The 12,918-nt window shown below is 51.0% G+C and overlaps 1 protein-coding gene across 1 annotated transcript in view; it reads right to left on the reverse strand.

Moving 5' to 3' along the window:
* LOC139233070 (fibrinogen C domain-containing protein 1-like) overlaps positions 1-12,918 on the reverse strand; it is a 39,704-nt gene that overhangs the window by 10,066 nt on the left and 16,720 nt on the right. The window contains exons 5-7 of the mRNA XM_070863589.1: positions 9,716-9,812; positions 5,723-5,902; positions 4,379-4,637 (exon numbers count right to left, since the gene is read on the reverse strand). Of these exons, the coding sequence (XP_070719690.1) occupies positions 4,379-4,637; positions 5,723-5,902; positions 9,716-9,812 (536 nt within the window). The remainder of the gene's footprint in view (positions 1-4,378; positions 4,638-5,722; positions 5,903-9,715; positions 9,813-12,918) is intronic.

Here is a 12,918-nt window from a genome sequence, read left to right on the forward strand (position 1 = left end):
AACATTCTCAATCCGGTAACACTCTCAATCCATGGTAACATTCTCAGTCTGGTAACACTCACAATCCGTGGTAACATTCTCAATCTGGTAACATTCTCAATCTGGTAACACTCTCAATCCGTGGTAACATTCACAACCTGGTAACATTCTCAACCTGGTAACACTCTCAATCCGGAAACACTCTCAATCTGGTAACATTCTCAATCCGGTAACATTCTCAATCTGGTGACATTCTCAATCTGATAACACTCTCAATCTGGTAACATTCCAAATCCGGGAACCTTCTCAATCCGGTAACATTCTCAATCGGTAATATTCTCAATCTGGTAACATTCTCAATTCGGTAACATTCTCAATCAGTAACATTCTCAATCCGTTAACATTCTCAATCCGGTAACATTCTCAATCGGTAATATCCTCAATCTGGTAACACTCTCAATCGGTAACATTCTCAATCCGGTAACATTCTCAATCTGGTTACACGCTTAATCAGTAACATTCTCCATCTGGTAACATTCTCAATCCGGTAACACTCTCAATCCATGGTAACATTCTCAGTCTGGTAACACTCACAATCCGTGGTAACATTCTCAATCTGGTAACATTCTCAATCTGGTAACACTCTCAATCCGTGGTAACATTCACAACCTGGTAACATTCTCAACCTGGTAACACTCTCAATCCGGAAACACTCTCAATCTGGTAACATTCTCAATCCGGTAACATTCTCAATCTGGTGACATTCTCAATCTGATAACACTCTCAATCTGGTAACATTCTCAATCTGGTAACACTCTCAATCCTGGTAACACTCTTAATCCGATAATATTCTCAATCTGGTAACATTCTCAATCTGGTAACATTCTCAATCCGTGGTAACATTCTCAATGTGGCAACATTCTAAATCCGGCAACTGTCTCAATCCGGTAACATTCTCAATCCGTTAATATTCTCAATCCGGTAACATTCTCAATCTGGTTACATTCTCAATCCGTTAACATCCCCAATCCGGAAACATTCCAAATCCGGGAACCTTCTCAATCCGGTAACATTCTCAATCGGTAACATTCTCAATCCGGTAACATTCTCAATTCGGTAACATTCTCAATCAGTAACATTCTCAATCCGTTAACATTCTCAATCCGGTAACATTCTCAATCGGTAATATCCTCAATCTGGTAACACTCTCAATCGGTAACATTCTCAATCCGGTAACATTCTCAATCTGGTTACACGCTTAATCGGTAACATTCTCCAGCTGGTAACATTCTCAATCCGGTAACACTCTCAATCCATGGTAACATTCTCAGTCTGGTAACACTCACAATCCGTGGTAACATTCTCAATCTGATAACATTCTCAATCTGGTAACACTCTCAATCCATGGTAACATTCTCAGTCTGGTAACACTCGCAATCTGGTAACATTCTCAATCTGGTAACATTCTCAAACTGGTAACACTCTCAATCCGTGGTAACATTCTCAATCCAGTAACATTCTCAATCCAGTAACATTCTCAATCCGGTCACACTCTCAATCGAGTAACACTCTCAAACTGGTAACATTCTCAATCCGGTAACAATCTCAATCCGGTAACACTCTCAATCCAATAACATTCTCAATCTGGTAACACTCTCAAACTGGTAACATTCTCAATCCGATAACATTCTGAATCGGTAACATTCTCAATCCGGTAACACTCTCAATCCGGTAACATTCTCAATCGGTAATATCCTCAATCTGGTAACACTCTCAATCTGGTAACATTTTCAATCCGGTAACATTCTCAATGCGGTAACATTCTCAATGCGGTAACATTCTCAATCCGGTAACATTCTCAATCCGGTAACACTCCGGTAACACTCTCAATCCGGTAACACTCTTAATCCGATAACATTCTGAATCAGTAACATTCTCTATCTGGTAACATTCTCAATCCGGTAACATTCTCAATCCGGTAACACTCTCAATCCGGTAACACTCTTAATCCGATAACATTCTGAATCAGTAACATTCTCAATCTGGTAACATTCTCAATCCGGTAACATTCTCAATCTGGTAACATTCTCAATCCGGTAACATTCTCAAACTGGTAACATTCTCAATCCGATAACATTCTCAATCCGGTAACACTCTTAATCCGATAACATTCTGAATCAGTAACATTCTCAATCTGGTAACATTCTCAATCCGGTAACATTCTCAAACTGGTAACATTCTCAATCCGATAACATTCTCTATCCGGTAACACTCTTAATCCGATAACATTCTGAATCAGTAACATTCTCAATCTGGTAACATTCTCAATCCGGTAACATTCTCAAACTGGTAACATTCTCAATCCGATAACATTCTCAATCCGGTAACACTCTCAATCCAGTAACACTCTTAATCCGATAACATTCTGAATCAGTAACATTCTCAATCTGGTAACATTCTCAATCCGGTAACATTCTCAATCTGGTAACATTCTCAATCCGGTAACATTCTCAAACTGGTAACATTCTCAATCCGATAACATTCTCAATCCGGTAACACTCTTAATCCGATAACATTCTCAATCAGTAACATTCTCAATCTGGTAACATTCTCAATCCGGTAACACTCTCAATCCAGTAACATTCTCAATCCGATAACATTCTCAATCCGGTAACACTCTCAATCCGTTAACACTCTCAATCCAGTAACATTCTCAAACTGGTAACATTCTCAATCCGATAACATTCTCAATCTGGTAACACTCTCAATCCGGTAACATTGTCAATCAGTAACATTCTCAATCCAGTAACATTCTCAATCCGGTAACACTCTCAATCCAGTAACATTCTCAATCCGGTAACACTCTCAATCCGGTAACACTCTCAATCCGGTAACATTGTCAATCAGTAACATTCTCAATCCGGTAACATTCTCAATCCGTGGTAACTTTCTCAATCCGGTAACATTCTCAATCTGGTAACACTGTCAATCCGTGGTAACATTCTCAATCCGGTAACATTCTCCATCCGGTAACATTCTCAATCTGGTAACACTCTCAATCTGCTAACATTCTCAATCTGGTAACACTCTAAATTGGTAACATTCTCAATCTGGTAACTCTCAATCCGTGGTAACATTCTCAATCCGGTAACATTCTCTGTCTGCCAGAACGTCCTTTCTCAGGTGTGATGCCCAGGTGTGATGTACGCAGTCCAGATGTGGGCTAACAGCGTCTTTACACACACACACACACACACACACATATATTTATGTATATACATATTCGCACACATATAAGAATATATTATAGATATGTATGCGTGTATGTACATGTAAAATATATAATTGTATGTCTATGATGTATGTGTAATGTATTTGCTTTATGGGTTCTTTGCTTAAGAATTCATAGCAACACATTGCTATTAAGAACTAGTTGGTTTATTAGCAAAGGTTTAACAATCACACTACACATTACCAGTTCATCCACCAGGCTCACCACCACCTGTCTCATCGTGGATCTCCCGAACCCAACTGGGTTTTATTGAAAATTGTGAACATCACGTGACCAGCTAAGCCACTCCCAACTCAACAGCGCTGCAAACCTGTGAGCATCCTCACGGGTGCAGACGTTACAGGATGTATGTGTATAAAGGGCTGGATTTTTGGCTCCTCTGCACTCCGATTTTCACCTGGAGTGGCGGCAATGGTGGCGGTGGTTTGTTCTGGGCGGGCGGTCAGCCTCCAGCGATCCTCGGGTCCGGTTTTGCGGCAGGGCGGAGCAGCACTGCTTGGAAGAGCTGCATCCAGTGCGCAACACCCCTGGCTGTGACACTGGCGCGAGTTTGAGCTATTGCCCGATCCGCCCGTCTCGCAGCGCGCCCCGCACTGACCGCCTGGGAAATTAGGGCAGTCCGACTATCCCGACAGCGGAGAGGTGAGTAATGGGCTCCTGAGGTAAGTGTGCTTGTTTTTTTTATGAATTATTTTTGCGATTTGTGTTGTGATGGGACGGGCAATCTTTTGGGAACGTTGTTGAGTTTTTATTTTTGGCTTTCCCGCCCCCGGTGTCTCTCGGAGCGCTCCCGGCCCAGCACTTTAGCTCGGGAGTTTCCCGTCCTAGCGCCAGAGAGAGGTGTACAACGCCTCCCTTAGCGCTGCGCCTCCTGACTCAGGGAGCAGATGCCCAATTTTGCTGACTGAGGCGCAAACTGTTCCCGGCCGCACACTTTACCGCCCCACCGCCATTACCGCCCCAGAAACATCAAAGCCAAAATCCAGCCCTATTATAATGTCTATCTGTGTGTGTGCATGTGTGCCGGGGCAGTGTGTGAAGGGGTTTCAGGGACTTGGTGCTTTGCGAGGGTCGAGGGTTAAACAGCCAGGCTGTTGACCCTCTCACCGTTGGCCCCCGTTCCGTGGCCTGATCTTCATCTCGACGGATTTGAGCGAGTACTGCCAGCCGGTCCAGGAGGACCACTCAATGCCATCGGCGTAGGAAGTGTGGTGGCCGCGGAGGTACTGGCCATTGAGGTTGGAGGTGTGGCAGTTGTGGTACCACCAAGCACCCCGGTAGAACGCAGCGCAGTTATTCTCCGAGTGATCGCCGTCCCGGTCCTTGGTGGTGAATCTCATGCCGCCGTGCTTCAGGAGCGAGTCGCCTGCAGGAAGAAATCACTGGTTACTGCACCCGTTACCGAATGCCTGGAGCCTCTCGCTTACCCCACCCTCTCGGAGACCCCCGTCGCTCAGCAATTGTTGTCGGTCGCGGCTCAATGGGCAGCTTTCTCGCCTCCCAGTCAGATAGGTCATGGGTTCAAGACCCACTCCGGGGACTTGAGCACAAACTCCAGGCTGACACTCCCAGTGCTGTGCTGAGGGAGCGCCGCACTGTCAGAGGGGCAGTACTGAGGGAGTGCCGCACTGTCAGAGGGGCAGTACTGAGGGAGCGCCGCACTGTCAGAGGGGCAGTACTGAGGGAGCGCCGCACTGTCGGAGGGGCAGTACTGAGGGAGCGCCGCACTGTCAGAGGGGCAGTACTGAGGGAGTGCTGCACTGTTGGAGGGGCAGTACTGAGGGAGTGCTGCACTGTCGGAGGGGCAGTACTGAGGGAGCGCCGCACTGTCGGAGGGGCAGTACTGAGGGAGCGCCGCACTGTCGGAGGGGCAGTACTGAGGGAGTGCCGCATTGTCAGAGGGGCAGTACTGAGGGAGCGCCGCACTGTCGGAGGGGCAGTACTGAGGGAGTGCTGCACTGTCAGAGGGGCAGTACTGAGGGAGCGCCGCACTGTCAGAGGGGCAGTACTGAGGGAGCATCGCACTGTCAGAGGGGCAGTACTGAGGGAGCATCGCACTGTCGGAGGGGCAGTACTGAGGGAGCGCCGCACTGTCGGAGGGGCAGTACTGAGGGAGCGCTGCTCTGTCGGAGGGGCAGTACTGAGAGAGTGCTGCACTGTCGGAGGGGCAGTACTGACTACACTTCAAAAGTACTTCATTGGCTGTAAAGGGCTTTAAGACGTACTGATAAGGTCTGCCCCCGATGACCTGCTCTTGCCCACCGAGAACCTCCTCCCTCCCCTAATGACCTATTCCCTCCCCTGATGACCTCCTCTTGCCCCCTGATGACCTTCTCCCTCCCCTGATGACCTGCTCCTCCCCCCCCGATGACCTCCTCCTGCCTCCCCCCCCCCGATGACCCCGTGCCCATTGACCCAGGGCCTGAGTGAGGTAAGCAAGGGGGCGGAGACCTGCAGTCCCGGCGTACTCGGCCACAGTCAGCGGATAGCCGTCCCGCTCGGGGTCCACGGAGAATAGTCCGATCCCAAAGGTCCCGTACTGGGCGAAGGCGGTGCTGTTCTCAAAGTCTTCCATCTCCACACGGAGCTCGTAGTGCGACTGAGCGGTGAGCGCGTGAATCCTCTTCAAACCTGCAGGGTGGGGAGAGGAGGGGGAACGAGAAGTTTCACTTTCAGTAAACACTTCGCAACACACAGTCGGCAGTGCCATGCTTTGTGGATGTTGGCATCAGGCTGAGTGTGGGTCAATCGGGATTGACCGGGAGCGCCGGAGGGTCAGACTGTGAACACACTGCAGACAGTGAGGTGATCAGTCCCCAGAAAATGCGAAGTGGGGTAAAAAAAACAAAGGACTTGCATTCACATAGCGCCTTTCACGACCTCAAAGGCCCAAAGCGCTTCACAGTCACAGTCTTTCGGATGAGGCGTTAAACCGAAGCCTCGGCTGCACCACCATGGCTTTATTTCGAAGAAGAGCGGGTGGCGTTCGCCAATATTTATCCCTCAATCAACATAACAAAAAAACAGATTATCTGGTTCATTATCACTTTGCTGTGTGTGGGAGCTTGCTGTGCGCAAATTGGCTGCCGCGTTTCCCACATTACAACAGGGCCTACACTCCAAAAGTACTTCATTGGCTGTAAAGCGCTTTGGGACGTCCCAAGGTCAAGAAAGGCGCCATAGAAATGCAAGTTCTTTTTATTTCTTCCACATGAAATAAAACAACCAGTTTCACACCTGGGTTAAATCGCACACAGAAGGACAGTTCATGGGGAAAGCCCACTGGGCAGTGAGCGAAGTCTCAGCCTTCAGTGCTGTCCTTTAAAGACAAAAGTGAGACCAGCTCCCGAACTGCGTATTGCCGGGTGTAGAGTCTGCACCTGTGAGTATGCTCACTGGTTTGTTAATCAAAAAAAAAAATAGTTGTAGAGCTGTTGAGAGGAGGTGGGGGTCCCCAATGGAGTGCTCTCTACGCGGGAGTCCTCCCTCTATTTATTGGGGACTTGGCCTGGAGTGTGTTGCACGGAGCAGTCCCGTGCAATTGGTTTTTAAGTCGGTTCACGGACTCCCAGGCCGCTTGTAATTTCTGCGGTCTAGAGGTGTCCATGTTCCATGTATATGTAGAATGTGCAAGGTTACAATCCCTCTTCCACTATTTGAAGGGGTTGCTCCTCAAATTCTGCTCTTAGGCACGGCCAAGATGCCCATTAACCGGTCCAGGCAGCGGGCGGTCGAGGGGGTCGTTCAGCCCCACTGAAATACCCCCTCGGTTACATCCGCAGTTACATCCGAGCCAGGGTGTCCCTGGAGTTGGAGCACACAGTGTCCACCGGTACGCTCGCGGCCTTCCGCGAGAGGTGGGCACCGGAGGGACTGGAGTGCATCGTCACCCCCAGCAATCACATTTTAATTTGATCCAGTTGACTGTCCAAAGTTTAATTTGTTTAATTGTGTCAGTTTTGTGTGCTCCCTTTAACCAGGGGCACTCGATTTGCAGATCAACTTAAAATAATTGTTGAGCTGTTGAGTTGTGAGTGGCTTAGACTCAATAAAACCCCAGCCAGTTGGGTTCGGGGGATCCACGATGAGGCAGGTGGTTGTGAGCCTGGTGGATGAACTGGTAATGTGTCATGTGATTGTTAAACCTTTTGTTAATAAACCAACTAGTTCTTCATCGCAATGTGTTGCTCTGAATTCTTAAGCAAAGGGCCCATGAAGCCAATACATTACAGGAAGAAACGTACATATCTGTGAGAGTTGCTTTGATCTCAAGACTGAGCAGTGGGGGAGAGAGTGATGTGCCAAACCAAACAGCCTTATGTTATTTACAAAAACGGGAAGTGAAAGATTTTACCCAGGAGGTAAAATTGAATTAGAGAAAGTGGATTGAGTTAAAATTCCCTCGAGTGAGTCAGGGACTGCTGAGCTCGACGGGAGGGCATCAATTATCAACATATGCTCCAGCAGGATATTGCATTCACAATCAACTTATGTCAAATGGGCAGAATAAAACCCTCTTCAGTCTGACAGCTATCAGGGCTGCCTGTGGAGCAGGCCACCTGGGTAGTTTTATGGACACATTTATTTGTACTGTGAAAATGGTCGCCATGCTCTGCCCTTTGTCTCTGATTGGTCCCCTTGGAGGATAAGCCACACCCTGAAGTTTCACAGGAATGTGTAACTGGAACCGCCCAGCCCAGGGTCTCACTGACTTTACAAATTGTAACTCGATCCACTTTGACTTCCTGAAGCGACAGAGGACAGAGCTCCCCAGAAGACAGTAAGGGCCAACCAAAGTGCCTTACCCCAGTCCATCCCTCCCCCAGCCGAAGTGCCTTACCCCAGTCCATCCCTCCCCCAGCCGAAGTGCCTTACCCCAGTCCATCCCTCCCCCAGCCGAAGTGCCTTACCTCTGTCCAAGTGGATGCCTCCCCCAGCCGAAGTGCCTTACCCCAGTCCAAGTTCATCCCTCCCCCAGCCGAAGTGCCTTACCCCAGTCCAAGTGGATGCCTCCCCCAGCCTTACCCCAGTCCATCCCTCCCCCAGCCGAAGTGCCTTACCTCTGTCCAAGTGGATGCCTCCCCCAGCCGAAGTGCCTTACCCCTGTCCAAGTCCATCCCTCCCCCAGCCGGTGCCTTACCCCAGTCCAAGTGGATGCCCTCTCCCCACCACACCATAGATGGGACAGGCATTGTGTACGGATCGTTAACAGGTTTATTGGGCATGAAGTGAATAGTGACAGTGTCGTGACTTCTGGATATCATCCACTCCAACGATGTCCCTTGTAGGGGGTTGGAAGAACGTGATCCGTCTTCCCCCTCTTCCCCCCTCCCCCAGCCTCTCTCTCCCACCAACCTCTCACTCTCCCCCGACCCCCAGACTCTCTCGCTATCAGGCCCACGCTGGCCGCTCTCGGGCCAAGGACCTCTGCTATCAGCGAGGGAGAGAGTCGCGGCCTGAGCGGGATCTCGGCTCAGGTCCTGCTCCTCGGCACCAGGCGGAGGGAATGATTCGGTCGGAGGGGATGGGGGCGGAGCTCGACAGGGGGCGGGGCTGGACTGATGGCTGTCTGTCAAAATAGTGCAGTACAAATAGTTAATCCATGGTTTTATACAGCAAGCTCCCAGCTCCCTTGTGGGATCGCTGCAATAGGAACCGGATCGATTAGAGCAAGACTGGCGGCTGACGTGTTTACGCAGCAACTCCCCGATCCCACAGGAAAGTTAAACAGCGCGATTCCGCGCAGAGCCATTACAGTTGAAGTTGAAATCGCTGTCTTGGACATTCATCCCGCTGTCGTGGCTCAGTGGCAGGGGGTTGTGGGTTCAAGTCCCACTCCAGGAACTTCAGCACATAAATCCAGGCTGACACTCCCAGTGCAGTACTGAGGGAGCGCCGCACTGTCGGAGGGGCAGTACTGAGGGAGCGCCGCACTGTCGGAGGGGCCGTCTTTCAGATGAGACGTTAAACCGAGGCCCCATCGGCCCTCGGAGGTGGACAAAAAAAATCCCACGGCACTATTTTGAAGAAGAACAGGGGAGTTATCCCGGTGTCCTGGGGCCAATATTTATCCCTCAGATAATCAACATCACGAAAAACAGATGTTTGTGGGAGCTTGCTGTGCACAAGTTGGCTGCCACGTTTCCCACATTACAACAGTGACTACACTCCAAAAGAATTTGTTGGTTGTAAAATGCTTTCATACATCCGGAGGTCTGTTGTAATAATGTTGATTGAGGGATAAATATTGGCTCCAAGACACCAGAGAGAGCGCCCCATCTCTTCTTCAAATTAGTGGCCATGGGATCTTTTCTGTCCACTTGAGAGGGCAGAGGGGCCTCGGTTTACTGTCTCATCTGGAAGGTTCGAGGGGCCGAATGGCGGATCAGACTTGAGGGGCCGTATTGCCTTCTCCTGTTCCTCATAGAACACGTGTACACTTACCCAGCCAGTGCTCCCCTGTAATCTTTCCGAATCCGTCTCTGTAGGCATCCCATCCCTGGAAAAAATTAATGGATCCATCCTTCCGCCGCTGAAATACCTGCAACGCAATGAAATACGGGGAGAGCTGTGGAACCTGAACAGTGTCATCGAGCGCCCGATGTCCGACATTACAAAACATCAGCAAGTGAAGACCCCTCTTGTCTCAGCCAAGCAGCGCTCCCTCAGTACGGCCCCTCTGACAGTGCGGCACTCCCTCAGTACTGCCCCTCTGACAGTGCGGCACTCCCTCAGTACTGCCCCTCCGACAGTGTGGTGCTCCCTCAGTACTGCCCCTCCGACAGTGTGGTGCTCCCTCAGTACTGCCCCTCCGACAGTGTGGTGCTCAGTACTGCCCCTCCGACAGTGCGGCGCTCCCTCAATACTGCCCCTCCGACAGTGCGGCGCTCCCTCAGTACTGTTCCTCCCTCAGTACGGCCCCTCTGACAGTGCAGCACTCCTTCAGTACGGCCCCTCTGACAGTGTGGTGCTCCCTCAGTACGGCCCCTCCGACAGTGCGGCGCTCCCTCAGTACTGCCCCTCCGACAGTGCGGCGCTCCCTCAGTACTGTTCCTCCCTCAGTATGGCCCCTCTGACAGTGCAGCACTCCCTCAGTACGGCCCCTCTTACAGTGCTGTGCTCCCTCAGTACTGCCTCTCCGACAGTGCGGTGCTCCCTCAGTACTGCCCCTCCGACAGTGCTGTGCTCCCTCAGTACTGCCCCTCCGACAGTGCTGTGCTCCCTCAGTACTGCCCCTCCGACAGTGCGGCGCTCCCTCAGTACTGCCCCTCTGACAGTGCGGCGCTCCCTCAGTACTGCCCCTCTGACAGTGCGGCGCTCCCTCAGTACTGCCCTTCCGACAGTGCGGTGCTCCCTCAGTACTGCCCCTCTGACAGTGCGGTGCTCCCTCAATACTGCCCCTCTGACAGTGCGGTGCTCCCTCAGTACTGCCCCTCTGACAGTGCGGCACTCCCTCAGTACTGGCACTAGGGTGTCAACCTAGATTTTTACGCTCTGGAGTGGGGACTTCAACCCACAACCTTCTGCCTCAGAGGCGAGGGTGCTGCCCACTGAGCCACGGCTGACACACTCTAACAGGCGTCCTTCATTCTCGAAGACTTTCCTAGTTCCCAGGAATGGGCTCGGGGAAGGAAGCTGTTTGAGTGCAATCCACTATTTCCGCATCGGTTCCCACGGCATGTGGCTGAGCCTCGTGAACCCTCAGCTCTCCTCCCCTCACTGAGGTATCGAGCCAGGAGCTCGCGAAGCTGGGATCTGTCGAACTGGCTGGGGACCAGCCCTGCTCATTGACTGAGAAAATCCTGCCATTACGCACTCTCCTCCCACTTCAAAGGGGAAGTGGCATTAAAGGCCGACGTGCAGGATTAGTGCAGCGAGGTGTTTGATGGACTCAAAGGAAATCCGTGGGGGGAATAGAATCTCTTCAGTTAATACGTTCTGACTTCTGTACTGTTGCTCTGTACTGACGATGAGAGGGCTGGCAGTCTGCACAGCGGTAATCCGTGTTTATACCGTGTCCTACACTGCCGCAGCGATGTGCCTCACGGGCGAGGGGCGCCATTCGGCCCCTCTATCTCCACCTTCCTAAGAAACCAAAGGTCCCACCCCAACCCCCTCCCCGGAAACAGCCCCCTAACTGCTTCTTGAATCAATGTAGATACTTTGGCTCACTCTGTCGTTCTCTGACATCAGTCATGCCGCTTACCCCTCATACCTCTGGCCTGGGTTAGACGTGAAATAGTGACTCTCGATGTACCCATCATATTGAAGCACTGACCACACTCGATCAGCTCCGCTGGGCAGGCCAGACAGGAGACTCCCCAAAGCAAGCGCTCTACTCGGAACTCCTTCACGGCAAACGAGCCAAAGGTGGGCAGAGGAAACGTTACAGGGACACCCTCAAAGCCTCCCTGATAAAGTGCAACATCCCCACCGACACCTGGGAGTCCCTGGCCAAAGACCGCCCTAAGTGGAGGAAGTGCATCCGGGAGGGCGCTGAGCACCTCGAGTCTCATCGCCGAGAGCATGCAGAAACCAAGCGCAGGCAGCGGAAGGAGCGTGCGGCAAACCAGTCCCACCCTCCCTTACCCTCAACCACTGTCTGTCCCACCTGTGACAGGGACTGTGGTTCTTGCATTGGACTGTTCAGCCACTTCAGGACTCATTTTAAGAGTGGAAGCAAGTCTTCCTCGATCCCGAGGGACCGCCTGTGATGATATCCCTGCAGCCATGGCTCGGTGGGTAGCAGGCATTGAGGAAAGCAAATGGTATGTGTAACTGCCTGAGCCTGACGCGATGTGACGGATAAACCTGGGGAATTCCGACTGCTGTTGGACTTTAAGTGCTTTACGTAAAACAGTTTTTTTTAAAAAAAAAAACATTCTCTGCGTCGAAAGATTCCCATTGGAAACGGAGGAGAGTGGGTTGAAGAGGGCGGATACAGGTGCCTTTGATGCACAACATCAGCAGCAGAACTGTCCCAGCTTTATGACCATGTCGGTCGCGTTGGTCCCTATCACCGGGCCTGTCGCACTACATGTATCGGGCTGGATTTTTGGCGTTGATGTTTTTGGGGCGATAATGGTGGCGGGGCGGGAAAGTTAGCGCCCGGGAGCAGTTTACACTTCAGTAAGTTTGAGCAGCTCGGGCCCTGAGTCAGGGAGCGCAGCGCTAAGGGAGGTGTTACACACTGCTCTCTCGGGATGGGAAACTCCCGAGCTAAAGAGCCAGGCCGGGAGCGTTCCGAGAGACACCTGGGGGGGAAGGGGGGTGGCGGGAGGGGGAGGGGAACACAAAAACATTCCCTGCACATTGTCCACGCCTCCACAACACATAGAAACATAGAAACATAGAAAATAGGTGCAGGAGTAGGCCATTCGGCCCTTCTAGCCTGCACCGCCATTCAATGAGTTCATGGCTGAACATGCAACTTCAGTACCCCATTCCTGCTTTCTCACCATACCCCTTGATCCCCCTAGTAGTAAGGACCTCATCTAACTCCTTTTTGAATATATTTAGTGAATTGGCCTCAACAACTTTCTGTGGTAGAGAATTCCACAGGTTCACCACTCTCTGGGTGAAGAAATTCCTCCTCATCTCGGTCCTAAATGGCTTCCCCCTTATCCTTAGACTGTGTCCCCTGGTTC

Source organism: Pristiophorus japonicus, chromosome 20, assembly GCF_044704955.1.
Source record: "Pristiophorus japonicus isolate sPriJap1 chromosome 20, sPriJap1.hap1, whole genome shotgun sequence".
Lineage (NCBI taxonomy): Eukaryota > Metazoa > Chordata > Chondrichthyes > Pristiophoridae > Pristiophorus > Pristiophorus japonicus.